General features: G+C 46.9%; 2 protein-coding genes across 2 annotated transcripts in view; both read left to right on the top strand.

Moving 5' to 3' along the window:
* The first annotated feature begins 217 nt into the window (after positions 1 to 217).
* On the top strand, positions 218 to 11590 carry SNUPN (snurportin 1). Its single transcript, XM_073303461.2, has 9 exons — positions 218 to 349; positions 2134 to 2299; positions 3209 to 3356; positions 3980 to 4084; positions 4487 to 4583; positions 5327 to 5424; positions 5632 to 5709; positions 7114 to 7194; positions 10546 to 11590. The coding sequence occupies exons 2-9, from the start codon at positions 2142 to 2144 to the stop codon at positions 10873 to 10875; spliced, it is 1095 nt and encodes a 364-aa protein (XP_073159562.1). The 5' UTR covers positions 218 to 349; positions 2134 to 2141; the 3' UTR covers positions 10876 to 11590.
* Positions 11591 to 16290: 4700 nt separating this feature from the next.
* Positions 16291 to 27938, top strand: part of PTPN9 (protein tyrosine phosphatase non-receptor type 9) — a 50406-nt gene continuing 38758 nt past the window's right edge. The window contains exon 1 of the mRNA XM_073303455.2: positions 16291 to 17200. Coding sequence (XP_073159556.1) covers positions 17168 to 17200 — 33 coding nt within the window. The 5' untranslated portion in view covers positions 16291 to 17167. The remainder of the gene's footprint in view (positions 17201 to 27938) is intronic.

The following is a 27938-nucleotide window of genomic DNA, read 5'->3' as shown; positions in this document are numbered from 1 at the left end:
GCTGGGCCCCTGCAGCGCCCTGCGCACAGCAGCTCTGGGGGGGGGGGCGACACGGGCACCCACAATTCAGCCCCCTCCCCCGAGTAATTAGCCGCGGAAAGCCCGGAGAAGCGGCGGCTCCGCACCCGGCCCTGTCCGTGCTGGGCCTAAGCCCGCCCGCCCGCCGGCCTCCCTCGGCTCCGGCGCCACAGGCCTGGCAGCGCTGCAGCCTCCCCCGCGGCCCGGCGGAGGCTCCGCAGGCAGCGGGGCGGGGCCAGGCACGCCGGGCAGGAGGCCGCTCGGCCCCGCCGGGAACCAGCCTCGGCGGCCTCGTGGCGGCGGCGGTTTGGCTCGGCTGGAGCGCGGCCCGGTGAGCGGAGCTTCGAGCTGGGGCGGGCCGGGCTCTGCTGCCCTGCGCCCGCCCCGGCCGGCCCTGATCCCAGCCCTCCATTCCCCGCTCCGCTCTCCTCCCGTCCCTGCTTTGCCCCTACCCACCCCCTGCTCTGATCCCCTCCCTCCCCCGCTCCATCCCTCCTTCCTCCCCCGCTCCATCCCTCCTTCCTCCCCCCTGCTCTCCTCTCATCCCTCCTTTGCCCCTACCCACCCCCTGCTCTGATCCCCTCCCTCCCCCGCTCCATCCCTCCTTCCTCCCCCCTGCTCTCCTCTCATCCCTCCTTTGCCCCTACCCACCCCCTGCTCTGATCCCCTCCCTCCCCCGCTCCATCCCTCCTTCCTCCCCCCTGCTCTCCTCTCATCCCTCCTTTGCCCCTACCCACCCCCTGCTCTGATCCCCTCCCTCCCCCGCTCCATCCCTCCTTCCTCCCCCCGCTCTCCTCTCATCCCTCCTTTGCCCCTACCCACCCCCTGCTCTGATCCCCTCCTTCCCCCGCTCCATCCCTCCTTCCTCCCCCCTGCTCTCCTCTCATCCCTCCTTTGCCCCTACCCACCCCCTGCTCTGATCCCATCCCTCCTCCACTCTCTTCCTCCCCATCCCCCTCCCTCCCTCCCTCCCCCCCCCTGCTTTCCTCCCATCCCTCCTTTCCCCATACCCATCCCCTCCTCTGATCCCATCCCCCCGCTCTCTTCATCCCCATCCCTCCCTCCTCCCCCTGCTCTCCTCCCGTCCCTCCATTCCCCACTACCCACCCCCTCCTCTGATCCCATCCCTCCCCCGCTCTCTTCATCCCCATCCCAACTGTCCCCCATCCCACCCCCCCTTCTCCTCCTTCCACCCCTCCATTTCCCACTACCCACCGCCCTCCTTCCCCACCTCTGTTCTCCTCCTCCCACCCCTCCATTCCCTGCTACCTCTCCCGCCTCCTCTGATCCCATCCTCCCTGCTCTACTACCCCTTTCCATTCCCTACCCCGTTCCCATTTCTCTCCTCCACTCCCACCACCTCTATCCCCCACTCCCTGTTCCCCTCTCCTCCTCCATTCCCCCTGATCCACCTCTCCCCTCATCTCTCCACTCCTCTCCCCCATAGAGCCACAGCATGGTCCAGTTTAGTGGGCAGGGCATGGGGACTCCTGGGTTCTGTTCCCAGCTGCACCTCCTGAGCCCACATTTCCAGACTTCCATTGTCCTCCATACTGAAGCATCTAATTAAATGGTCGGGTGTCCTGAGGGGCTGAGTACCAAACATAGTCTCCCATCGAGATCCATGAGAGTGGCAGGTGCTCAGAACCTCTGAACTCTCTTCACCTTTATGTAGGTGCTTGACAGTGTTGGCTTTAACCTCTGTCCCCACAATTTCCTGTGCCGTGGGAATGCTATTTCCTTACCTCGCTGGACTGGCTGGGAGGGTTAATTAATATTTGCACACTGCTTTGACAATGTGAAGAGTTAAATACTATCCTGCCATCTCTCCCGGCCCCATCGCCAGCTCTCCTCTTCTGTCTGCTACACCCTCTCCATCTGTGTGTTGTGCTCCCCTTCGTTCTGTTTATCCATCCCCACCCCCTTCTCCTAACCCATCCTGCAGTCCTTTCAGCTGGGTTGTAAAACACCATGTTCTTTCCCTCCTCTCCAGCCAACCGTTCTTCTTTCTGCTTCCTTTGGCTGCTGAGGGTCTGGGGAGCCGTTCCAAGCTGCTCAGGCGGGAGGAAATGAACTCTGCCTAACATGCCACTCAGTTTGCTTTTTCTCTCCCAGGTAGTAAAATGGAGGAGTTGAACCAGGCACTAGCTTCCAGCTTCGCAGTGTCTCAGGACCTGAACAGCCCAGCAGCCCCTCACCCCCGACTGGCACAGTACAAGTCCAAGTACAGTTCCTTGGAGCAGGCAGAGAGGAGACGGCGGCTTCTGGAACTTCAGAAATCGTAAGGGTCCCATAACTGATGGCATTTTCCCCTTGGCTGGTGATCCTTTTAGAGCTGCTCTAGGGGCTTGTCTCTGTTTGCCCCGATCTTGTAGGCCAGGTGTTTTATCCATGGTGTTTTGCTATGTGGCATCTACTCCCTGTAGTGCCCTGTGAATGTGAAGGCTGGCTTTGTTGTGCCTCCAGCACTTACCCAGGGGTTGGCGTGTTCGAAGGGTGGCACTAGTGCTATCACGTGTAGCTGCTGGGCTGGGAGATGGGGGAAGGCTGGTACCAGTGGGTCAGGAACGGTCCCTTGGTACTGCTGTGAGAATGTATAGTTGCTTAGAATCCACGGAGCTAGAAGAATAACTCCACATGGCGTGTCCGAGTGCGTAGCCTATATGGCAGTTTGCATGGAGGGAAGGGGAGAGCATGCGTGGGAATCGGAGCAGATATGGAGAGTGGGGCATCCCTGTGCCGTCGGGAACATGTTCTGAGGTGCAGCTTTGAGGATGACCCGCTTGGGTTCCTTATAGCTGTGTCTTCCCAGAATAAGAATGCTCAGTGACAGGATGTGCGATTACTGTGTGTTCTGCTCATGCTTTGGGTATGTTAAGGCAGAGGCCAAATAACTCTGGCACTGAGCTGTGTAGGGGGGGATAGACGTCGGAGCTCCACAACCCACAGTCTGTTGTTAAAGTTAGAAAACAGTTGTTGTTCTGGTATTCTGGCTGGCTCGTGTGCGGATGGTCTCAAAGGGCACAGCTGAGAATCCTGATTGGCTACTTGTATGATTCCCTTAACAAGCGCATGTATTCAGCGCCTTGCTCACTGGACCCAGACGCAGCATTCCAGGGTGCGTGGGAGGGTGGAAATGGCCATGTCTCCTTTCAAAGAGGGAAATGCGTTTCTCTGTTCTCTCCTGCAGTAAGCGATTGGACTATGTGAACCATGCCAGGAGACTGGCAGAGGATGACTGGACTGGAGCTGAGGAGGAGGAGGAAGGTGAAGATGCAGGCAATGAGGATATGGACGTTGACGTGGGCAAGAAGTTGCCAAAACGCTATGCTAACCAAGTGAGCAGGGATACATAGCACAGGGAAACGATGGGCCTGCTACTGGGAATAAGTGTGCGCATGTGTCTGTGTGGGAAAGTGCACGTATGGGGTGAGTGTGGTCTGCATGCAGGGGTGAGCACTGCGTACATTCGTGCACAGCGCTTATGGGCAACAGGTGAAAGCTCATCTGCAGTCAGGGCAGAACTGCAGGGTTGGGGGAGGTGTGTGTGAATGAAAACCGCAAGGGTAAGTATGTGTGGGTGGATGCCCAATCCAATGGTGAAATTTTAGTAGGGATGGTAAGTAAGGTAGAGTGAAAGTGTTTCCCAAAGTAGCAACACATTTCCTTACCTCTGTTATAAATCCACTCTTATAAATGTTTTAACTGACTGACACCCACAGCTTTCAATTCACTGTGAGACCTTCTGTCATTCCTTATGGGACTGTTCAGTGCTATTAAAAAGAGGTCGGATAGCCACGTAAGTGTCCATTTAGATGCATGGGGCTGTGAACTATAAGTCACTGATGCAGTTCTAGGCCTAATTGGAGAAAGCAGGGCCATTATTTGTGTTTCTTGACCTCTAAGTATTTGTTCAGTTCCCAAGTGTCGTCATGAACAGTGTTGTTATGTAACCCTACAGCTAATGCTATCCGAGTGGCTGATTGATGTCCCTCCAGATCTGGAACAAGAATGGATCCTGGTGATGTGTCCCATGGGGAAAAGGGCACTGATTGTGGCATCCAGGGTAAGAGATCATAGTGTATATCAACCACACAAAGCACAGTAGTGGAACTCTGTGTGCATGCACATGTGCGCCCGTCCGTCCATCCTAATAAAATCAGATATTTGTCCATGAATTCTGGTAGTCATCTTCCTGCCAATGCTGCAAAAAGCCCGATCCTGCTCCTAGGGAAGTTTTGCTACTGATGTCGGTGGAGGTATATCTAAAATCAGCTATGCTGTGGGGCCTGGTTTCAATACAGTGGTCCCCAGATGTTGTTAAAATACAGTCCCGTCTTGTAAGGTACATGGAACAGGTCTGGGATTGTACCTGGATCTGTGTTTTAAAGCCTTGAGTACAGTCAGACCCGTGGCTTGCAGTGTAACAGCAGCAGGGGCAGTTTTGACTTTCTCCATTTCCCTGCAGGGCTCCACTGCAGCTTACACCAAGAGTGGATTTTGTGTCAACAGGTTCCCCTCCCTCTTGCCAGGGGGAAACAGGCGCAATTCGGCAACTGGGAAAGGTAATGATTTGAAGAGGCCTTCAAAATCTGTATGAGAGACCTGGCCTGCTTCTCTGTGTGTATTAAGTCATGAGCTGCCCCAGCAGGACTAGGCTTTCCTTGTGGCTAGAGGGTAACCCAGCCTCCGTGTCTATCCATTTACATCATGATGTGAGATGTAAGGGGAATATTTTGGGTATTTTTTCACTATTTTGAGATCAGTTTCTCTGGGAGAAGTGTGACATGGTTGAACTCAGGCTCACAACCTCCATATCCTTTTCCCACTTAAAAGCCAGAGCTGTCTCTGTTAACACAAGTCCCTCTGCACTGGTAGGCTGTCTAGTATTCCCATGGGTAAAGTGTGTGTCCGTCCCCGTAACTTGCCCTTCCTAATATTACACGAAGTTGCATTGATCCTGTTATTTAAGAGGGGTTGTGAATGCATGGAAGTCTTTTCCAGTGGATCCATAGCTTCCTCATTACAGTTTGGTTCCTCTGCCTAGCAGTCTGCCCTGCATGTTCCCTGACTCCAGTCAGCAGAATGGTGTCTTTCCTGTGCCCCTATGAGCTAGGTCAGTGCTGGATTCGATTGCAGTAGCTTCCAAAGCTGGAATGGGAGCGAAGATTGCTCTGCATATTTTGCTGCGTTGGGCAGAGTTCTTCCAGCCCAAGCCGTAGTAAAAGTCCGATAGTGTCAGAGCTGTAGTATGTAGTCCTGAGTCTGTAACACTCCATGCATGGATCACCTGTGTTTGTATGTACAGACTACACGATCTTGGACTGTATCTACAGCGAAGTGAACCAGACGTACTACATCCTTGATGTGATGTGTTGGAGGGGGCATCCTGTTTATGACTGTCAGGTACTGGACCTTTCCTCACCCTAGCCAGTGCATTCAACCCCCCTCCTTACTGGAGGGAGCCTCATTGTATTGTTCGTTCTCTGAACCGTGTCAGATATCAGGGATTCAGTGGAATCTGCAGTAGGTGGATGCCGTGAGGCACCATAGTAGACTCCCTAGTGTTTGGGATGGATGATCACTACCCTGTGTGTCTTCTCCCTTCTCCAGACAGATTTCCGATTCTATTGGCTTCATTCTAAGATACAAGAAGAGGAAGGGCTGGCAGAGAAAAGCAGAATTAATCCAGTAAGTCCTTTGTATCCAGAGCACAAGGAGAGTGTGGGTTTAACTCTCCTATTCAGAATGGGCTGTGTTTTGGTATGTTCATTGGTTTGATCCTCCACATGTCACTACTCGGTCACTGAAATGTTCTTCTGATGAAATGAGATACACATTCAGGATATAAACAGAACATTTTAAAAACACTAAACCTGGACTTTCCACCCTAAGTGCTGGAGGAGATCTGGGCTGCAGGGTATTAACTGACTGCAACGACACTTTTAGTCTCCCTGACTGAAATGCAGATGTAAAGGAAAACCAGCAAGGTTTCCCCGGGGACAGCATTAGTGCGCATTTCCTCTCCGATAGGAATCCTCTTTTGGTGTTAGCAGAGAGCCTCACCTGCTCTCAACAACTTGCTTTCTGTCTGAGAGGTTGAGTTTGAGGCAGAACCAGAGATTCATAAAGCACCAGCCCTTCCTTTACTGAGCTGCGCTGAATGCATGAAGTCGAAGGGACTGAGGCTGTGATGAAGCCAGTTTTTGTGCAGTACAGAGTGCCCTCAACTTTCACTGACTCCAATGAGAGATGATGACAACACATCAAAGGCCCCTGATCACTGAGCTGTTATTTTGAACAGTTGTTCCTGAATACTCTCACTCTTGAAATCCAGAGGGCTACTCATGAGTTTAAAGTTAGGCATGTGGTTAAGCACCTTGTTGACAGAAGATTTGTACCCTGTTCTATTAAAGTGGTTCTGCTGCATTTGTGAGCCATGGTCTAAAGGAGGTTAAAGAAACCCCAAACCCTCTGCCAGCCCAGGTCTCTGCTGAGCAAACAGAAACATGGAGCTTGTTCCTATAAACACTTGCTACGAGGTGTAGTGCTCACCACCACGAGTAATTCACTTCAGTAGGGTTTCTCAGTGGGAAGTATTGTACCCGGTAGTAAGTCTTTCTAGGATTGAACCCATAGATTGTAAGCTCTTCAGAGCCGGGAGTCTGATTTATATGGTGCCATGCACCCCTGTGGGGCTATGAAACTAGTAACCGTCAACCAGGCGGAGCTGGTTGTACGATCAGTGATATGCTCCGAAAGAGCGATTTGGGGCTAAACTCACTGCAGGCGTAAGTGGGCACATCTCTGTTGATTTCACTGGATACGCATCTTATGTCAGTGGCGAATATGTTCATCGACATTCAAGAGATGCTACTTGTGCTCATGCTGAAACAGGAGTAACAAAAAGATCATTGGGCTGGTTTTCAGAAGTGGTGGGCACCTGCATGTGCCATTGACTTGAACTGCAGGTAATCGGCACCTCTGAACAATTAAGTCCTGTCGCTTTATCTCCAGAACCCAAAGCTTTGCAACACTTAGATGGCCAGTGGAAGAGAATGCACGAACTGCTCTAATTTTCTCTTACTCTTTCAGTTTAAATTTGTGGGCCTGCAGAGTTTCCCCTGCACTCCAGAGAGCCTATGCAAGGTGCTGGCCATGGACTTCCCCTTTGAGGTAAGAGGGGTTTCTGACTTCGGTGGAGGGACTGGGAACTTGGGACCATGCTATGGCTCAGTGACAACGGAGCTATGTGTTGTATAGGGGTTTGGGGGGATGGCTTTAAGGATGTTTTGTAAGAAGAGAAGCTGCATTTGGGGCAGCATGTCTAATTTTACTTGGGAATTGTGGCTTCTGCAGATATGCTGGAAGCCAACTCAGCTGCAGCCTGGTTCCCATACAATGGACCAACAGTAAAGGATGGTCTCGTGTTTAAAGCACTAGACTGAGACTCAGGAGACTGCAGTCATTTCCCACTTCTGCCACAGAGACCGTGTATGACCTTGGACGATTCACTTAATCCATCTGCATCTTTTCTCCATCTGTAATCGGGGATAACCCTACTTCCCTGCCTCGTGTGGTGAGGACAGATTCACCCGTGTCTGAGATGTTTAGATGCTACAGTGATGGTGACCATATATGAACCTAGATAGATAGGGAGACAGCCGCTCTTCTCAAGTACCCCAAGCCAAATGCCTCACTGACTCTCAACTGCATCTCTTGAGCTCTCTAGGCCCATGTAAGCAATTACAACAAATGCAGACTGAAACATACAGACAAGCAAATGCTAGATTTGCTGGTAACAATTGACTGTCTGATGCCTTCTTGTTAAGGCAAAGATAGTCATCAGATTTGGTCAGCAAGTCTGAGTCCTCTGAATGGCAGTGCCAGGTCTTGTGCTGGAATTGTACTAAGCAAAGAGCAGAATGCACAGAACATCTATTAAGCCTTTATGATTCTTCAGCCAGTAGGCTCTCTTGACTGCTGAAACTTGAAGAAGCTGGCAGCCTCAGGGACATTTTTGGCCAGAAAGCTTAATTCTGCCTTTAGACATCTCCCCCTGGAAAAGAGCTGTAGAATGTAACCCCACCGAAGGGGGAGTAGAAAGTACCAGGAAGACACTGAAATTCTCAATAAATCCAGAGAGGGAAATTGAGTCTATCAAACTCTCTCATGTACCCCAGTCACAATTTTCCCCCAGGTTTCCAGCCGTGAAAGGCTAGTGCATCAACATGCTGGGTCATCAAGCTGACTCTTGTCTAATTTGGCTCTAACTGTAGCTCTGAGTTCTCTTCCTAAGCCAGTACTGACACAGAAATAGGTCACCAAGCATTCACTAAAGAAAACTGAATGAACGACTATGTTAAATTTGCCACCAGAGGGAGCTCATGAAGTCCCTGTAATGTAGCGTGGCTACCATCCATGGGACAAAAATAATTAAAACTTGCATAAGGGCTACAGGTGGACCAAGCCTTCTTATGGACTGCATCCTGTGAAAACCAAATTAATTTGCTATGTTTGGCTGCTTCAAGAAAGCAAAGGTGAATTTTCCCCATTCGTTAATTATGGAGGAGCGTATAGCGCTCATGTTATTTGAATGATTTCTTGAATGTGATGGCAGTGAGTTTAGCCAAATTTTTCAAACCTCTGTCCCTGAAGTGAAGCTTCTGACCCCAAATTTAGGGCCTGATCCAAAGCCCAGTGAGGTCAGTGGGAGTCTTTCTGTTGATTTCAATGGGCTTTCGATCAGTCCACTGGCCTCTTAAATAAAAGTGATTTATGAGTCTGTTTTTCAGAGATGCTGAGCCTGCACAAATCTGATGGAAGTAATTGAAAATCCTGTTGAAGTCAATTGGAGCTGCAGGAACTCGGCCCTTTGGAAAATCACAAACTTCTTTTACTTAGGTGTCAAAGTCTGAACCTAACTTGAGGCACTCAAGTTTGAAAGTGTTGGCCACAAAAAAATAAAAGTCCCTTCTTCCCAGTTTCCTATCAAGTTCAGTCTTGTGCAAACAGTAACATTAACCTTCTTTCTGAATTGGCTGGCGTCAGGACAGTGATTCAGTGTAGTGACAGACAGCAAATTAAATTGGCTGGAATGAAAATAGAAACTGAAATAATTTACAGAAAATACTCTTGAGAGGACATGACTTGTCTCGATCTGTCTGATTCTTGGCCCAGCTTATTGAGACTCTCCCCATGTGCTGCAATCTTGAAATAAAAGGAATGCAACTGAAGGAGCTTCCCTGGGTCCCTACCTAGCAGAGTCCCGAAGTTACTTAAAGACTCTCCTACTTTGGGTGGCTAGTATGGCCTCTTATTGACAGCATGCTGTGCGTTATCTGGAACGTATTACATGTGTCTGCATGGCAAAGTGTGGTCACGGCAGGAGCTCTCTTTTCCTGAGTCATCCCTTACTTCCCCCATGTGTGGGTTTGCAGTCGGAATATTCAGGGATTTTGCCCAAGCAGAATATGAATCTCATTGCTTTGGTTCATGTTTGATTAACACAGAAGTCCCCTGTCCATGGGATTTTTCTGCCAGAGCCCCCACAGTGATCGATAACCAAGTAACCCTCTCTCTTCCCCAGTTATTCTGCACAGCCTCTTTGCTCACACACAAATTGCCTTTTAGAGCTCAATCGGCTTTGCTAAAAGGAGCCCCCCCACCCCAAACATTAAGAAATCCCAAGGTAAGGTCTAATCTGACCAAGTGCACCTATGGGAATCAGTGGAAGGGATAATCGAAAATCCTTAGTGTGCAGGGTAAATCTAAATGGAAAAGAGGCTAAAAGGTAACATCAGCCAGCTTCAGTGCTTGAATTGCAGTGGTAGCAAAAGACTTAGGGCCTGATCCTTCAAGTACAGAGGGCCCTTAACTGCCATTGATTTGAGTGGGAGATAAGGACATTCATTACCTCCGGGATTCATTAAGAATTTATTGAGCATGAGGAAGCTGAAGGAACAGGAGCAGAAGACAGATCAGGAATGGTTGGCATCACTGCCTCTGACTAATCACTTCCAAGGTGTCCTATTCCTTAATTTAAAAACAAAACAAACAAACAAAAAATGCTGAAATGTTCTTTCTGTGAGGCTGCTTTCTTAAAAATCAGCCTGAGTCTCTTCAGTGCAGGAGCATAGCAACCAAACCAAAACCACTGATATTAGCTGATCAACTGACATTAGCCTAGCTATTTGTTGTGTTTCTCTAATGATCTGATGGACGTGACCCATTCAGCATTTAACTGTATTCCTATCAAAAGGGGCGCTAATCTGATAGTATTGGAACTCTTCGGTTTCCACTTTCCTCTTCCTTGGTTTATCTCATTGTCTGAAATAATCAAATAAAATGTCTGGTGGTTTTAGCTTGAAAGTGAAAAGAGATCAGTAAAGCTGGGAAGCATCAAAGTCAAATGTATTTGCTTTCAGATCTCTCTATGTGCATACTTACACCTGAAATGCCTCTGTCCCCTGATGTAAATGCTGTCCATTCCTTGTCTCTCTCTCTCTCTCTCTCTGCCTCTTACAGATAGATGGGCTCCTCTTCTACCACAAACAAACACACTACAGCCCTGGCAGCACCCCACTGGTGGGCTGGCTCCGACCCTACATGGTATCAGACATCCTTGGGATGACTGTGCCAGCTAATCCACTAACTGCCAAACCAGACTACGCCGGGCACCAGCTCCAGCAGATCATTGAGCATAAGAAGAGTAAAAAGCTGGCAGGAGAGGAGGGATGCTTGAGCTCCAAGGAGGTGGCTGACAACGGACGTTACGAGTTGGAACACTTGTCTACCCCTCGTCCAGCAGAATCTCCCAACAGCCAAGTCGAGACAGCAAGCCAGATGGAGAGCTAGACTACTGTAATGAGTTGGTTTTATTGAGAGGGTGAGGGGCCACAGCGCAGCCTTCTCGTTTTCCACTGATGCTCATACTGGCTGGGAGGAGGATAATGATGATCATTGGATGGCTCTGTTTTAAGTGCCTTTAAGGGAAATAGGTCAGCTTTAACACAGTTTTTGCAAAGACTGTCAAGTCTGTGGAGATGCTAATGATTAGTCCTACCTGCTGAGGAAATCTGCTCTTGGGATTACAGCCTTGCCAAACTGCATGGTTACTCATTTAGAACCTGATCCTGTTCCTACTGAAGTCCATGGCAAAACTCCATTCTCGGAGCAGGATTCTGATGCCTGTTTGTAAACTGAACACCAAATACCAGGCCGCAGACACACCTTATTAGGCTGAAAGTCTGGGGCATTTCCACCTCCAATCCAGTGGTTTGCACTTAAGGCCCTTTCGATGAAAGTTTTGTGGTCAGTCTGATTCTAGTTTCAAAAGGTTGCACTATAAGCCTAAAATCTGAAGGCTTTATGTTTGACACCCACATGTTACTGAGAAACAGAATTTCCTTGCATCAGAACAGGCCCCTGTATCCAAAAAAGGCCATGTGCAAAAAGAACTCAGCATAATTTTATTCTCTGACCCTTTTTTGCAGTAGGGGAAATGCCCAAGTCAGGCTGAATTTTTTTTGTGTGTGGTTGAATGTGTAGAATAAAATGTTTCACAAAACAATTAACTCTTCAGTCTCTCTTACAGTACGGATTATCATTTAGATAACTGGTATCTTTTAATTTTGTATTTAAAAATTGATTATCTTTGGATCAGGCACTTTATAGCACTAACTGAAACGAGGAAAATACTATGTATGGTTGAGTTTCACAACTCTATCAATGCACCTTAGTCCTTATCTCGTGCTCTCGCTGCTATTTCAGTCCCAGCCCTCTCTTGTATACAGACTTCCAACTGCATTGCTATGTACCAGGGTATGTCTACACTTGGTACTGCAACAGAAGGGTGTTGTCTGTCGCTATATTAAACCAATCTCCTTGAGAGGTAGCAGCTAGGTTGATGGAAGAATTCTTCCATCAACCCAACCGCTCTGCGGTAAGGGTTAGGTCAACATAACTACGTCGTACAGGGTATGAAGTTTTTCACAGCCCTGAGCCATGTAGCTAGGTGATCTAATTTTTAGGTAGACCAGGCCCTAGTTTTATGATTAAAATAAGTATCTGCTAGGGTGAGACCACCAAACTCAACTGACTGGTTACTCAAACTAGGTTTTCACTGGCGATAAAAGGCCAGTATGCTAACCCACAGGTTTGAACTCTTTATTATGTTATGTAGACAGCAAACGAGTGATGGTTCCAACCAGTCCACTCAGGTTAAAAGAGTTGGATGAAATTTCATACTATAAATACTACTGCAGGTGATGTACCTGATTCTCCATGATGATAGTTCTGCTTGGTTATGAAGAGAAATTGCATTATGTACTGTAGGTGATGAGCATCCTGATGCTAGGAATGATTCTTTATGCGTAGATAGTAGATCAATTTATATACTCCCCCACCCACCCCCATTTTCCCCAGAAAATGCTGGTTTCCATGCCAAGAGTGTAGGTGGCTTGTAGTGGTTTGATTGTACAGCTGATATTGATAATACAAGTGGGCAGCAGGAACTGTAATAACTATACTGAAAACTCAGCGTGGAAGAGAATGTTGGCCTATTATCCCCCTTCATTCACACACACATAGGAAATCACGCTCTGGATGTGTGAATGAATTTGGTTGTTAACATGTGGCTTGAATATGCTACAGACTTCTTCAAACTGCTGTTTATTATTAGTGTGAAACAACTCGGTGGGAGGGCTGTACTACCCCTCCCCCCCTTCCCTGCACAGTGAGGGATGGAGAAAGTATGTGAGGTAATGAGTGTCCTAAGACCTGCTGTAGCCTAAACTAGTGACAGGCTTATGAAACATAATGCTGTTGCTCTCTGTGAATCTCAGATTCTGATGGCAAAATCCAACTGGTTGGGGGAAATTGGTGCAAGAGTCACACTGGAAGCCTGGGCCTCTAATCAGGGTGCTTTTCAGATACAATAAAGTGCTAATTTATTCAATCATCCAGAAATCTGAATCTAAGGCTAAGCATCCCTGGCTGCTTGCTTTGGGAAGGGGAAAGCTGCAGCTCCGGTTACTATCTTATATGCTGTCCTTCACAGAGCTTTCCAAGGTCCTCCAGCAGAGAGGGGAGTCACCAGTATAAAATACAGTAGGAAGAAAAAAGCCTTTTCTCTGATAGAAGGGGGAAACTGAAACTGTATGTTGTAAAGGATCCCTTGCTGATAGTGCTGCATAGTTCTGCTTTAAAAATATTAGCAGACTCCAGGAGTAAATCTTTACGTTACAATTAATGCTGAAAATGAAAGGGTGTGTTTGAGGAGAAGGTGTTAAACAAAAGTCCCTGGCTGCAAAGCATTCTGTTTCCATAAACTCACAGCTGTTGGGTGAGATGCTGGTAAGAGAGTGCTCTCCACTCTGCTCCAGGTGGAACAAGCAGCTGCCTCCGCTCCTTGTATCTGTATGTGGCAAAGTAAGTTACTGCCAGGTGCAACAGGAACCTGCTGAGGCAGCGACAAGGAGATAGCTGGGCAAGTGGGGAGAGCTTGTGAGGATGTAATGCCAAAGCCCAGTATAGCAGAACTAGCCAAAGCGTGGCCTGTGGGTTTCTAGAGGTGTGCTCATCTTTAGTGTGGAAAGGCGGCCTACAATCAAGCCCCAGCTCAGAGCTCTGTAAGCCTGCAGGATCTTCAGCCTCCACAGGCCTCACTTCCATGGAAAAGATGGAGATAGCTGCCCTGTGCTCCATTTTCCTGCAAGTTAAATACCAACCCTCCGGCTGCAGGCAAGTTGCCAGTGCAGCCCTTGTCAGCGGAACAAAATGTCCACCCCTGCCACAGCCACTGAGGCCAGTTGGGGTATAGCTTTCTGAGCAAGCCCTGTTGCAGTACCCAGACATGCCCCCCAGAGGCAGTGTGCAGCAATTAGCATGAAAACTGCTCTGAATCAAAGCTTTGAAGACATTTTTTAAAAGCCCTTTAGCATTAGCTGTCCCACTCCCCACTAGCAGCAGCTACTGTTCAGCTATATAAGCAGAACTATCTGCCCAGACTTTTAAGTGCCTGTCGCTGAGGTGGAGGTAGATCTAGTTAATGGATTCGGGGAAGTGGTGACCACACTCCCTTTCCTTGGAAATGGGACCTGTAACTTGTGACATGGTGAAAGGGTACGGAAAAAAATGGCGACCGCTGATTTAGTTCATTACTGGTCTTGTTCCCCTACAAGGGAATCGATCATCTATCTATCATTCTAGATATGAATATTGTGCATATCAGTGTGGTAACTTACACAGTGTAAGTGAACTGGAGAGGAGGATTTTTGCTTCTCTCCATCAACCCCTAAGCCAGTGAGAAATTTAGTAGGTAAATATTTATTTTTATTTCATATATAATAATAGTGACCACCCCCCATCAGAACATGCTACAAGGAGGAGGTGTAGCTGATCTCTTTGACCACTGCTTGTTGCGGATCCTGATATGTCAGGTAATTGACAAAGTGTGTCACTCTGACCCCAAAGGGCAAGTGCCAGAGAGGTCAGTGTAATATACAGCACAAAAATCACCATGAAGGGCCATTGGTGGGCAAGGCATTATACACTTAGAAGACCAGGCCCCTGCTCTGAGAAGATGAACATCTATGAGAGATATTATTTACTTGTAGCTCCCAGGAGCCCTAGTCATGAACTTGAACTCTGCTGCACTAGTGCTGTGGTCCCTGCCCCCAAAGAGTTTACAATGTAAGTAAAGACAATGGATTGTGGTAGACAGGAAAGGGGAAGAGATACATGTAAACAATGGGAAAGAACTAAAGCTAAGCTCTTGTAATCACAATACTTTTTAAGGACAACATAGTCTGTCTATCTGCATTGTCTCTATAATGGCCAGATGCAAGAGTGGGAGTAGATAAGAGTGGACTAGGGGAAGCTCTCTGACATCTGGTGAGGGGTGATCCTCAGGGATGTGGCGTGACACAGACCTTGGAGTCTGGGCCATGTCAGATCTTGGATTGCAGAGACTACAATAGTCCACCCTAATCACATCTCTTTGTGAATGTATTGGACTGCTCAAGCAAGGAGTTCGAAAAAAGAAGCAAGTACATTCTGGAAGAGAATTTGGACATGAGGAAAACAGAAGGGGAGATTTACTTTAAAAACCGTAGTTAAATCCAGATTGGATTACAGGAAACAGCCACAAAGCAGGCATCTGAAGTTGAGATCAAATGAGCTAGCTCTTTAGGCCCAGCATGAATTTCCCCTGATCAGCAGTTCTTTAGTTTCTCATGACCTTCCACTCTTTCCTCCTCAAAAGGCACTTTTTCACATCTGTTCAGCTCCAGGGGAGGTAGGAAAGGAAGGTGGGAGCTCTAGTGTAGACAAGGTAGTAGCAATCACTGCCATTTTAACCACCATGTCATGTAGATTTGCTCTGGCTTAGCCAAAATGGTAGTTGAAACACCAGTGGCTACTGGACTGTTGTTTACCCCATGCTAGTGCTCCCAGGGCTGCTACCACAGATAGGGCTGCACTGGAAGGAATAAGAGTGGGAATTATTTGCAAGGAGGCCTTTTAACCCTACACCATTCACCTCCACACCCATGGGGCTTACTTGAAGAAAGCATCCATAATTGTAAAACATACTACATTTACCCACTCAGTCACACTGTCTTTTGTTCTCTTCATCTTGCTCATCACCCCAGCATCTGAGCACCTTTTGTAATTCCCTTCCACCTCCCTTTTTACTGCATGCTGTTTATCTGTGGCCCGATCCTGCCACTGAATCCCCTCAGGCAGATCTTTCCACCAGTGATCTGCAGGGGTGCAGGAGCCCCACCTACATTAACCTGATTGCCGGATCCAGGCCTTAGATTGCGTGGGCTAGTTCTTGCAAACAGCTGTGCCCATAGTGTGTCAGGCACTTTACAAACACATAAGAGAACAAAGGTCTTTTGGGGCAAGCATGTTGTTTTCTGATCTAGCTATAATGTGCTTGGTAGACTAGAGGTGATAGGGAAAGAATTTACACCTCAACTGGGTCACTTATAGGCAATGGGGGAGAGGTTGTTGAGCTAATAGACTGTTCACAGGTATGCAGGAGTTCTCTTGCAACAGAGTGACTTCTAATATCCTGTGTTGTATGAATCTCTCTCCCTCCCTTGCCTAGATTCCTCTTTCTGTTCTTTTTTTGTCCCCTCCCTGTATCTCCTTTGCCCCAATGGATAGCTTCCTGTTTCTCCTTCTTTTGGACGAATGCCTCTCTTCCTTCCCCCTCCCCTTTCTGCTATGCAGATCTCTCTGCCTTCCTCCTTCCCTTAGATTCCCCTCCCTGGCTGTCCTCTGCCGCTGTTTGTGAATGAGACTCCGTTTCTGAATGGAGTTGCTGGGGGCTCTGGCTGGCTCATCAGGGGAAGCAGTATTGGCCATGAGAAGGGGAGGGGGACGGGTTGTCTTTGCTTCCTTCCTCCCTCTCTGCTGCTTTTGAGGAATAAGGACTGTGAGACAGACAAGCGAGAGATGGAGGCTGCAGGAAAGAGCTTCATTCTCTAAAAGGAAAATACAAATGAAGAGAGGGAATTGATGGTCTCCTGCTAACTATATTCAGGAAGCAACAGCAGGGGGATCTTGCAAAGGCAGAGAAGAAAAGCCCAGGCGGACTGAGCCGCAAGCAGATCTTGTGGGGGGAATGAAACTTCCAGAGCAGCTGGGTTTTTTACCCCCTTCTTGTGTGTGCAATTTTCTCTAACCTGCAAAGCTTTTATGAAACCGAGGAAGAACTAAAAGAGCGTGACGTTTGCAAAGAAACCAAAAGAATCGTTGCAATTTAAAAGGGAACAAAACTGAACTTTAATTTATTTTTTCTTGCAAGTTGCATCAGCTTTTCGGGGGAAGGGATCACTGCATTAACCTTTCTCCCTCCAAGTGTGTAGCTAATCTACAAGAGAGACTAATGGGTGCTCCCTGGGAGCTCAGGAGCAGCGTCCCCAGTTGAGCGGGGTGTTTGAGGGGCCCCTGGCTGGGAGGGAGGCCAGCTGCCCTCCCCGGGGTGTTGGCTGGGGGAAAGGGGGCCGGTTTGCTGCTTTTGAGTCAGACTGGTCGATGTTTGAAAGCCCTGGTTTAAAAACTCCAAAGAAGCAAGCAGCCGCCGCCGCCGCCTCCTCCTCAGCAGTTTGCAAGCAGGAGGAGCTGCGGCAGCAGGATGGCCGCAGAGCTGAGCCCGGAGGAGGAGCAGGTAAAGCCGTACCCCCACACCGGGCGCCCCAAAGCAGGGCGGGCAGGGGGTGGGCGCGCGCACATCCGAACTGGGGGATGGGCCTTGTGGGGGCAGGCAAGTGGGGGCACATACTGCTCCCCATCCCCCCCCGTGTTTTCTCTCTGAGCTCTGTGGAGATGTGGGTGCCAGCGGGGGGCTGGTGCCTCGAGGGGCTGGATTAGTGCCCCCGAGGCCCCCCCCGTTCGCTACATCCCCTTCATTCTCCCCTCTCCGCCTTGAACTGGGGGGCTCCCCAGCCCCTCCGATTGGGAAAGGGTCGGGGTAGGGGGGACCCCATAGTCTATCCTCCCCCTCCCTTCTGGGGGGCTGGTTCCCTTCCGGCGGTCCCGGGGCTCTCTCCCCGAAGGGTGTTCTCCCCTCCATGGGAAGCAATGGGGGGATCACCCCGATTTGGGGGCAGGGGCTCCAGGGTGGGCGGGGAGGAGGCGGCGCGGGGATGGTCTGGGGGAGCCGCGGCCTAGTCTCCGGCCTGGCGGCTGGGCCCCATGGGGACCCCAGCGCCCCCACCCCATAGGGCTCCACGCAGGGGGCGCCGCCCCGCCCCAGGACGAACAGCGCGGGGGGAGGAGTTGGGGGGCCCCCTTGTTCCGGTGGCAGCCGCCGCCCGGGGGCCCGAAAGGCAAAAACAATCGGGACCATCCGCAATCGCCCGTAGCCCCCCAGGTGTGTAGGGGGACGATGGGGGGTCAGCCCTCCACCAGGGGCTGCTGTAGGAGGGCTGAACCCCCAGCCAGATGGGGGCCTCAGGGTCGGACCCGGCGGGGGGACAGGCCCGGGGTGTTTCTGGGGTTTCCAATCTGTGCCCCTTTCCACCTTTTATCCCCCCCACCCCCCCAAAATCATCCCGGCCCTTTTTATTCTTTTGAGTGGGGGCGGGGACGTGAAACTGAGAATTGTGCAGAGAAGTTTCCCCCTCCCTTCTCCCTCCTTCTCCTTCCCGTAATGTTTGAGGGAGTGGGGCGGGCGAGAAAAGACTCAACTCTCCCCCAGGCCGTGTGTCCCCAGCTGCTCCAGGGGCTGCTACTCAGTAGAATCTGCCTCCTGTCCCTGTCAGCTCCCGAGAGATTCCGCAGGGCAGCTTGTGCTCAGGGAAGCTGGCATCTCTTCCTGGACTTGCCTCAGTGTGTGACCTTGGGAGGGAGTGGCTATGCCTTTCTGCCTCAGTTTCCCCGTCTGTAGAATGGGGCTGTCCACCTCGTCAGGTGTGCTGCGAGCCTTACTGGATATTTGTGCTGTGTTGCCCCCCCCTCCCCCCCAGCAAATATGCTGTGGCAGTGGTATGAGGGGATGACTGGGATTATTGCCTCAGCCATTTTAAACTGGGGCCACCCCCTTTTCCTGTTTTGCCCTCTTCAGTTCACTCTCTCCAAGGCTGGATTTAAGATTTTGTGCTTCCCACGCCCCATTCCTCCCTCTGACGTTTGTATCTTCCTGTCACTGGGTTGCATCACTGCAGGAGGATGTTGCATACTTATAAATATAGGGACTGTGCTGTGAATTTTATGGGGTGGGGGTGGTGTTAACCTCATCTTGGTTATGGGGGGAAGGTGGGGAAAGCTGGTGAGTATGGGTCGTGCTGCTGATTCAAGCCAGCTCTGATTTTCCCATGCTCCTGTGCTCTTTAAAGATGAGAACTCTTATAGTCTGTATCTTTAACACTTCTATGTCCACAGCTTCTGCCTGCTGTGCCTGGCGCTCTCCCCTTCCCGTACCCAGCTGTCTTCGCCCCCCACTCTTCTCTGCTACTGTTGTGGGCTCACAGCAGCTCCTTTTTCTGCCCAAGCTTAGACCAGTGTCCTCTGAGCAGTCCAGAGGGGTCCTCAATCCAGCCAAGGAAATATCTCTATCTGGTATTCCTGGGAGCAGAGGAAGGGAAATGCAGCTTCCAGCACAGATCTATAGATCAGATCTGCTTGGTTTGGAGCTGTAGAAAATCCAGGGCTCTGCCAGGTTCTGGTTTCAGTAAAAATAAAGCCCGGTGCCCTGCACTTGCAGTGAGCTCCAGGCAGGCAGGTAGACCCAGTGTGCTGAGCCCCACTGAAGTCAAGGGCATGGGTCCTCATGGACATTCATTACAACATGAAGTCGGCCTCAGTAACTGGCTTCTGTATAAGATCAGAGTAAAACACGATAGCTAGGTTTTAAACAGTGGGGAAAGGGGGCCTGGATTTTTTTTTTTAAAAGATATACTTTGCTTTATATTTTAAAAGTGTCTTTGATAAATCAATCCTCAGAACAGCCCTGTGAAGCAGGAATTGTAATCACCATTTTACAGCTTGGGAAACTGAGCCACAGAAGGTTTGAGTGACTTGGCTCAAGGCCACAGGAATCAGTATAAGAGCTGGGACTAGAACTCCACAGTTCCTAGCTCCTAGGCATGTGCACTCACCACAACGTTCTCTCTCCTTCTAGGTCACGTGAGAGATTTGTAGTGGTGAAATCTAAGTGAGGTTAATCAGATCCCATGCAGGTTGTTCCTGCAGGGGTCAGATAGGAATTAATTCCCCTTGTCACATCATTGCCCAACTTGTCCGGGGCATTATTATTATTATTATTGCTCATCTTCTGAATCCTTAATTAGTGCCTCCTGTCTCAGACAGGGTGCCAGACTCGAAAGACCAGTGCTCCAATCTGATTTGGCAGATCTTTTGTTCATAGATTCATGATTCTAAGGCCAGAAGAGATCATCTAGTCTGAGCTTGTGTATAATACAGGCCAGAGAACTTCCCCAAAATAAATCCTAGAAGAGCATATATTTCAGAAAAAAACATCCACTCTTAATTTAAAAATGGTCAGTGATGGAGAATCCACCCTGACCCTTGGTAAATTGTGCCAATGGTTAATTATCCTCACGTCTTACTCCTCCACTATCTCTGAGATCCTGGCTGGTTCATCACCTGTCTAAACTTCATATTCTCTTAAAATATCATGAACTGCTCTACAAATCAAGATGATTCTTGGGTTATTATTGGCAAAGAAACTGAAGTAGACATCGATCCTGTGTAAATCAAGGCTCCACATTAAACTTGATGTAGATTTCTTTTTCTTAACATCAAACTCTACTGTTGCGGAGGAAGCCTGGTTTGCACTGAGAGTCACAGGTAAACTCCTTTATCCCAATCTCTCTAGTGTGACCAGATTTGCCCATTGCTTTGGGATACACTAATTTATTAGGGTTACTCTTCTGTGGAGGGGAGAGGTTCTGTAATTCTATCAATGTACTGCTCGTGTCACTTGTGTTCTCATACGGAGCTCTACTTCTTCCTGCTGCAAGTTCCCTCCCAGTGGAGCTATCTTGCAGGACCTGAGTTCCCCAGGGCTGGGTTCTTCCAGCCCCAGAATTGGATGGACAAACGCACACATTAACAGGTTTCAGAGTAACAGCCGTGTTAGTCTGTATTCACAAAAAGAAAAGGAGTACTTGTGGCACCTTAGAGACTAACCAATTTATTTGAGCATGAGCTTTCGTGAGCTCAAATAAATTGGTTAGTCTCTAAGGTGCCACAAGTACTCCTTTTCTTTTTACACATTAACAGTGCGCGTCTGACGGGACCGGGTTAATCAGCACTCCCAAGCTGACCCCTTATATGTCCCTGGACTCAATAGGGTGGGTCAAGCAACACTTCCAAGCTGTCACCCTCCTATGCCATGGGCACTGCACTGGAATAGAGCATGCCTGAGCAGGTTGAGTCGAGCAGCACTTTCAGTCTGCCACCCTCATATGTCCCAGGTTCAGCATGTCCCTATCCCCACTTTCACATTACAATGGTACTGGTAGTAACCCACTTAATGAGCAAACCCCACAGAATTTTCGGGTGCTGCAGGGATCTTTAGCTTAGGTAGGAGGAGCATTGCTGCAGAGCGAATGGGGAAGCCAAAAACATCCATGAAGGGGAGAGAGAGAGAAGCTATCAGCTTAACCATGAGTTATTTATTGCCAGGTAATAACCATACAAGGGGTGCCAAACAAACAAAACAGTTATAATATTAAATTTGATGATAAAAGTCAGGTTTAGAAAACTGTAACTGATCACACATGTCAGGGTCAGAAGGCTATACCTAGGGAGAGAGGGTTGCGTTCTCACCACTCCTGAAGCTTGAATCGATCAGGGTTCCCAGGTGGTGGTGATAACTGATGGTCCGGAGTGCTGGAGACAGGCAAAGCTCTCAGCATGATCAGTCAGAAGAAAATGAAGTCCGAATGGAACTGATGCAGATGTTGGATACAGGCATCAGAACGCTTACTTGAGCATGGGTAGGGGTTTTTGTAGGGAAAGAACAATGGTTCAAGGGAGAACACGAGATTGTTTATGGATAAACTGATGGCTCAAGGGAGTATACCAAAGTTGTTTTGTTCAGGCTAGACAATGGGAGCTGATCATTCCTGGCTATGGGCGGTGTTCCTTGGAGGAAACTCACAATGCAATTAGGGAGCTTCACTATTTTGGATACCAATAAAGGATTTATTACTAGGATTGGTCTGATAACCACTGAGCTGGGTGTGTGCAGGCGTGGGTTCATTAACATCTGGAGCAGAGATCCCTGGTCATACAGTGCTTCCCTCCTTTTCTAATCCCAGAGTTTCATTTGGTTCTTTCCTTGGAATCTCTGTTCTCCATTCTGTATGCTAATGGGGATGCCTCCCTGTCCCATCTTTGATGCAAATGTGGCTAGGGGAGTTTCCTAATCCTGTCATCCTTGTCGGGAGTGGTTTAGGTGTGTCTTCCAACTGCCATTTCATTGTTTTTTGTAAGACTGTCTTCTGATTGGCTTTGGTTCAAGCAGAGGCTGTGGGTGGGGGGAAGGTCTTTCACGAGTCAGACAGACTGGACACTGTGCCCTGGTTCCCCAAGAACACAGAGCTGATAGGTAACACGGGGGGGGGGGGGGGGGGGGAAGACATCTGAAACCTTTGTTTACTAATGACAGGTTTCAGAGTAACAGCCGTGTTAGTCTGTATTCGCAAAAAGAAAAGGAGTACTTGTGGCACCTTAGAGACTACTAATGTTGCACTGAGGAAGCAGAAACAAATACAGTACTCGTGGCTCAAAAATCCAAGCAGAGGCCTTTAGCGGGAAAGAACTAATGGTTCTTCTGATGGGGGGGAGAGGAGGGAGAATTCTTCCAGTTTTGACCTTGATAGTTTGTCTAAAGATTTTTATGCTAAAAAATCCTGTATGCTTGTTTATTTTTAAGAGCCGGTTACACAACAGTCAAGGATGGTCTAGATAATACTTAGTCCTGCCATGCATGCAGGGGACTGGACTAGATGACCTTCCAAGGCCCCTTCCAGTCCTACGATTCTATGATTCTATAATTTCTGTGCAGTGATCTATGGATGCTGTTCAGGCTACAGTAGAAATGCTGGGTAGTGCTATCATTGAAACCCATTCTCTCCACCTGTCCTCATATAAATGGATATTACCATTTTGATTCCCCCAACCCCCCGGGATTTCAACCTTCAACCTCCCGTTAGTTTGGAAGGGTTCTAGTCTTCCATGTCACCTCAAGGAAGCAAGAGGAACTGTTTATATGACCAGTGCCAGCTTTTAGTTCTTTCCCAGTGTTGCTGCTATTACGGATGCACGAATCAGTGTGTGGGGACAAAATATTCTTTGCTCTTTCCTCTGAAAAAGAAATGGCCACTGTGGTCAAATAGGGGTGACATGGCACACTGGAAAACGAGGTAATTGCAAAGAATTGTTCAGTCAGTAAGGACTGGAGATCTCTGACATTGTACAGGACAATTACATTGTCCACTAATGTAATGTGGATGGATCAGAAGTGCTAAATCCATTATATCCTGATGTAATTTGTACGGAATAAAATGATCTCCCAACTTTTTGTTGAGAAGCTAGTGGGGTTTCTTGATGTCACTGGATACGCCATACCAGAAAATGGGTGGGCTGATGGGCCAGGGCTGCAACGTTCAATTGCACAAATGTCGGGCAGTGCAATGTTTTGAGAGTTATTGATACTTTTTTAATTCCACCCTCTTGCAACAAGGGACTTCTGACATAACCACATAAAAGGCATGCAGTGATTAAAAAATTCTGTGGGACAGTTTCACTTAAAGCAATATTGTCAACTTAATAAGTCAGACTTCTTTCTGAAAATGTTACCTACTGCCAGAAGTAATGCTTAAGGCCCTGATCCTGCAAAGACTTAAGGACGTGCTTAAGTTTAAGTGTGTGTGTAATCCGAATTGAATTCAGTGGGACTACTCACAATGCTTAAAGTGAAGTATGTGAATAAATCTTTGCAAGATTGGGGCCCAAAATGATGCTGATTTAAAGAGTTTAGCAACAGGAATGATTTCCCATGCCCACCCCCTTTGTCATTTGTTTACTTTGTGAATTTGAGCACTTTGGTCCATAGTAAGTTTTTTATTGTTTCCCTTGTAGGGTCAGTTTCCCCGTTTGTTTATTTGGGTCTTTCACACAGCAACAGGAAAAGACAAACTCTTAGAAAGGGATTTTCTGGAGCATTCAGTGTTGTCCTAACTCTGCTTCCGGTGAAGGCACTGGGAATTTTATCGCTTCAGAGTGGAGCGGTTAGACTAGCGCCGTGAGCCCACTGAAAATCCTACCCTTGGCTAATATTAAAACACAACTGCAACCGTGACAGTTGTCAGGAGAACTGAGGGCAGGTCAGGTGGATTGGGGAGACCTGAAATGACTTTACCTCCTATTTAGACATGATTAGATTTCAGGATAATGGTGTCCCTGTACAAATCCAGGTGAAGGGGCAGTTTCTACATAAAAGAACACAGCTGCAGGCATATCACCTTGTGCTATGAGCCTGTCATATCTCACCAGCTAAACAGGGTCAGCTTCGTTTAGTTAGCACTTGGGTGAGACATCTTAAGAAACATCCATGTGCTGTCTAAAGTGTTGTTGATTAAGGTAGTATTCTTCCCTCTGAGTCATTTCTGAACCAGTGATCTAGCTTGATACTACAGGGCGCTGTGCTTCTGGGCGCGTCACTTCCCAGACGAGAGTTAAAACCTGACAGCTTGTGGTCACTGGAAATCTTGGGGTACCTTTCACAAGAGTAGGGAAGTTAATTGTAGTGGTCTGGAGAAACTGACTAATTACATTCTGTTGACCTAAATAACTCCTGTAATTTCAGAAAAATGTATTTTTCACTTCCTGTTCTAATGTGCAGTCATAAGCATACCATTGAAGAGTTGCTGTATTTCACTCCAGAAGTGTACAATTCACTCTATTTACATGGATTTTTTTGAGGAACAGTGTAGGGAAAAATTATTTCTCTTCTGTCATACTGTTTGACTATCACGCGAGTCTCTGATTTATGGCCCTGTAACATAAGACCCTACTGCAATGCGTAAAAAAGGGGTACAGTTACAAGTACTACTTACACTTCAATTTTGGATTCCCTGATTCTTGTGCCATTAAAATGTCAACACAAGTATGTTTTGGATTTTATCTTCTGCTGAAAAGAGAATGCTTTGGAATGCTCTTTCCACGCATGTCTGCAAAGCCCTTACCCTCTTCTTATTCAGATTTTGTCCCCCAAACTTTGCATCTGCTCTGATGTATACAAGAAATTAGTCAGCTAATTTGAAGTGCAGCTGGGAGTAGATTAGTCATGGCAGGGTCGGGGGAAGAAGGGAGGGAAGATGAGCTTGCAATATGTGTGAGTGCTGGTCATTACAGAGACCTCTCTGCCTATCCTGTTGCTCCAGCCATTAATTCTGTCTCTCTTAGATATATGGACCCTCATCACCATAATATGGGAGTGCCTCACAATCTTTAATGTAATCCTTGTGAGGTGGGAAATGGAGGCACAAAGAGACTAAGTGACATTCCCATGGTCACACAAGAAGTCTGTAGCAGAGCAGGGAATTGAATACAGATCTTCCGTGGCCCAGGATAGAATCCTGACCACTGGAACATCTTTCCTCTCTTTGTTTAACTCTCGGATTGTCTATTTGCTGGGGCAGGGACTCTGTCTAGATTAAAATCAATTTTTTTTAAATAAAAACATATTTTTAGGATCTAAATTAAATACATATTTTTCTTACAAAATGAACATATTTAAAATTTATGACAACCCATATTAAGCCCTAAATTTACTTTGTTATTTTAATAGATTATACTAACAAAATTCAAGCAGTCCATGTTTGCTGCCAGTATTTTAAAGAAAATCAAACCACTGAACTGGTGGAAATCATTGGCCAAGCACCTGGAACCAGAGTTTGCTAAAAGGCTAAACCAGCTTTTGACATCAGTAGCCTCTTCTGTAGGTGCAGAGAGAATATTTTCTTCTTTTAGGTTTATTCAGCTATTTCCATTCAATGACTAGTTCATTCAAACTTGAGACAGCAATTGGGAGCTGATAAAGTAAGAAAGCATGTTTTCTTCTAATCTGTGAATAAAAATGAGGTGTAAGAGGATGAGATCTACTAGTTCCAAAATCTTGAAGGACGTGGTGACCTGAAACAGTATGTTCAATTCACTAACTACAGGTTAATGAATACTTCCTTTGTTTAATAAACCAGTTACTTTTAAATGCAAAACATCTTTTGATAAATTTATATTTTCTGTTGTAGTCCAGCATAATTGAGATAATTGTCTTTAACTAATAAAAAAAATCAATTTAAAAATGCTGGTTTTGTGCATTTTGAGTTGAATTCAAATTTCCATCCAAATACACAAATCACAAGTACAAAAGTTAATAATCTAGTAAATGAGAAGTGCATCAGTCACTGTTGTCTAATGTAATAAAAATGTAAAAATTAAGAATCTGAATAAATGTAAGTGAAACTATTAAACTGCTTAAATAAACACATATAGATATTTTGAATCTTCCTGGTTATCAAAAAGAAGCACCAAATGTAGTGTAAAGGCTGTATTTAGTTGCAAATCAAAATGTTTTAATGTTTACCAACCAATGCAAATGAACTGTTCTTTAGGAAAATAATTAAAAAGTACAAATGCAAAACAAGATTAAAATCAGTTTTAAATCAAGGATTCCTGTGCTTGCTGATTTTAAATTACCCATTTTAATGATAATTTAATCCCTTTGATTTAAATCAGTCCACCCCAGTTTGTATAGCACCTACCACATGTTGGGAGTTACCACCACATGAATAGCATGTCAGTAATTATTACACTTTAAAAAAAATCCCATCTGTTTCTATTGACTGTTTGAGGCTCAAACATTCTAAATGGATTATTGTGTTTTAAATGGTAGTGTAGCAGAATTATAATAGAAGACTCCATATGCATGATAGAGATCGCTTGCTCCAGGTGAGTGATAGAGAATGATAATCAAATAGCACATCTCTCCAGGTTAGATGTTCATAATATATTTAAAATTATGGTTTTATTATTTTTGATTTTAATATTACTGTAACCCAGGTGCTAGTTTAGATCAATGGTTAGGACATCTGAGGTTTGTAATACTTGGGAGTAAAGGTCTGAATTGCAAAACATGAAACATTTTATGTCTTTAAATAAAAGGTGAACATGTTTTCTTCAAACTTGCCCCCCCCCCCCCCAAAAAAAAAAAAAAGTTCTTGCCTTTAGGATAAGCCCTAAAAAGTGTGTGTTTTGGAAAGTTATGAGACCGTGAAAGTGAAGCCTTAAGGGCAAACAGGCTGCGTAATCCCTAACTATAAATAAATGCAAATACACACGTGCTAATGCTATGCAAAGGTTGCAAACTTACAGCGAAAAAGTCAGGACATACAAAAGCTAAAGTCCTTGTAGCCGTGTTTCCTCATCTGTCTTTGAAAATGGACCAAATTTTCAAAAGCTGGCCTTCACCATTTGCATCCACACATAATTACTGGTAAAGTTTTAGGCCTGCAATTATTTGTGACCACGATTTCTGTCACTTGGACATCTAAGTACCAGTGCTTAGGTGTCTACAGCCCCAACCTGCAAATGATTGTGTATGGGAGACTCTAGCAAGATCCAGGCCTATAGGACTTAAAACTGTGCCCAGAAAATTACATTCACAAAAAGGGGAGGCCGTTAGGGCTTGGTTGCATATCCAGCCTTCTCTGTATTAAAGTATTAAATTAACAGCCTCCCTTGTAATCCAGATTTCCTCAAGTACAACATTGGTGAATTAACTTTACCCTTACAACTGCATTTCCTGACTGATATAATCACCTACCTAAAGCAATGATAGGAATTTTGCATTTAATTCCCTTGTTTAAAAATAGCCGTAGCGCTATGGAATTATGCAAAATAGAACTGCACAACTCCATAAACTCCAGCAGCCTGTTTGTCATTGTCTGCATGGGAAAGTTATACCAATAGAAAGTGAGGCATGAATTTAAAGCGCTGTAGTAATATCTGCATAATTCCCCAGATACATGCTCTTGTGGCATAAGAGTGGCTATTGCCAGTTTATCTTATGTCACTTTGGCAGCAGTTTAAACTAACGCCCCCCCCCCCCCCCCCAAAAAAAAAAAAAAGCAAACTCCTCTTACTCCAGAATCAGAGTGTTCAGATGTGGAGTTACATTGGAGTTTAACTATACTGGCCTAACTGGAAAACTTTCCTGTGTGGACACGCCCTAACTCACACAGTTTCATTTTTCTTGCAACTCCACAGGTTTTATACCACACCGGTATATGGATACAGAAAAAGCCCAGATGCCGCATTGTGTATGTGTAGGCTTGGACAGGTTAGATTTGCATTGGTGAATGTCAGTCAAC

This window comes from Lepidochelys kempii, chromosome 10 (genome assembly GCF_965140285.1).
Source record: "Lepidochelys kempii isolate rLepKem1 chromosome 10, rLepKem1.hap1, whole genome shotgun sequence".
Classification (NCBI taxonomy): Eukaryota; Metazoa; Chordata; order Testudines; family Cheloniidae; genus Lepidochelys; species Lepidochelys kempii.
Note: the sequence above shows the minus strand (reverse complement) of the source record. Positions and strands in the feature narration are given on the sequence as shown.

What these genes read in the sequence shown, in the direction of transcription:
- SNUPN (XM_073303461.2), top strand. Translation starts at nt 2,142, where the DNA reads ATGGAGGAGTTGAACCAGGCACTAGCTTCCAGCTTCGCAGTGTCTCAG. An exon ending in CTTCTGGAACTTCAGAAATC is followed by an intron (nt 2,300 to 3,208) that starts GTAAGGGTCCCA and finishes TCTCTCCTGCAG; the next exon opens with TAAGCGATTGGACTATGTGA. An exon ending in CAAAACGCTATGCTAACCAA is followed by an intron (nt 3,357 to 3,979) that starts GTGAGCAGGGAT and finishes GTAACCCTACAG; the next exon opens with CTAATGCTATCCGAGTGGCT.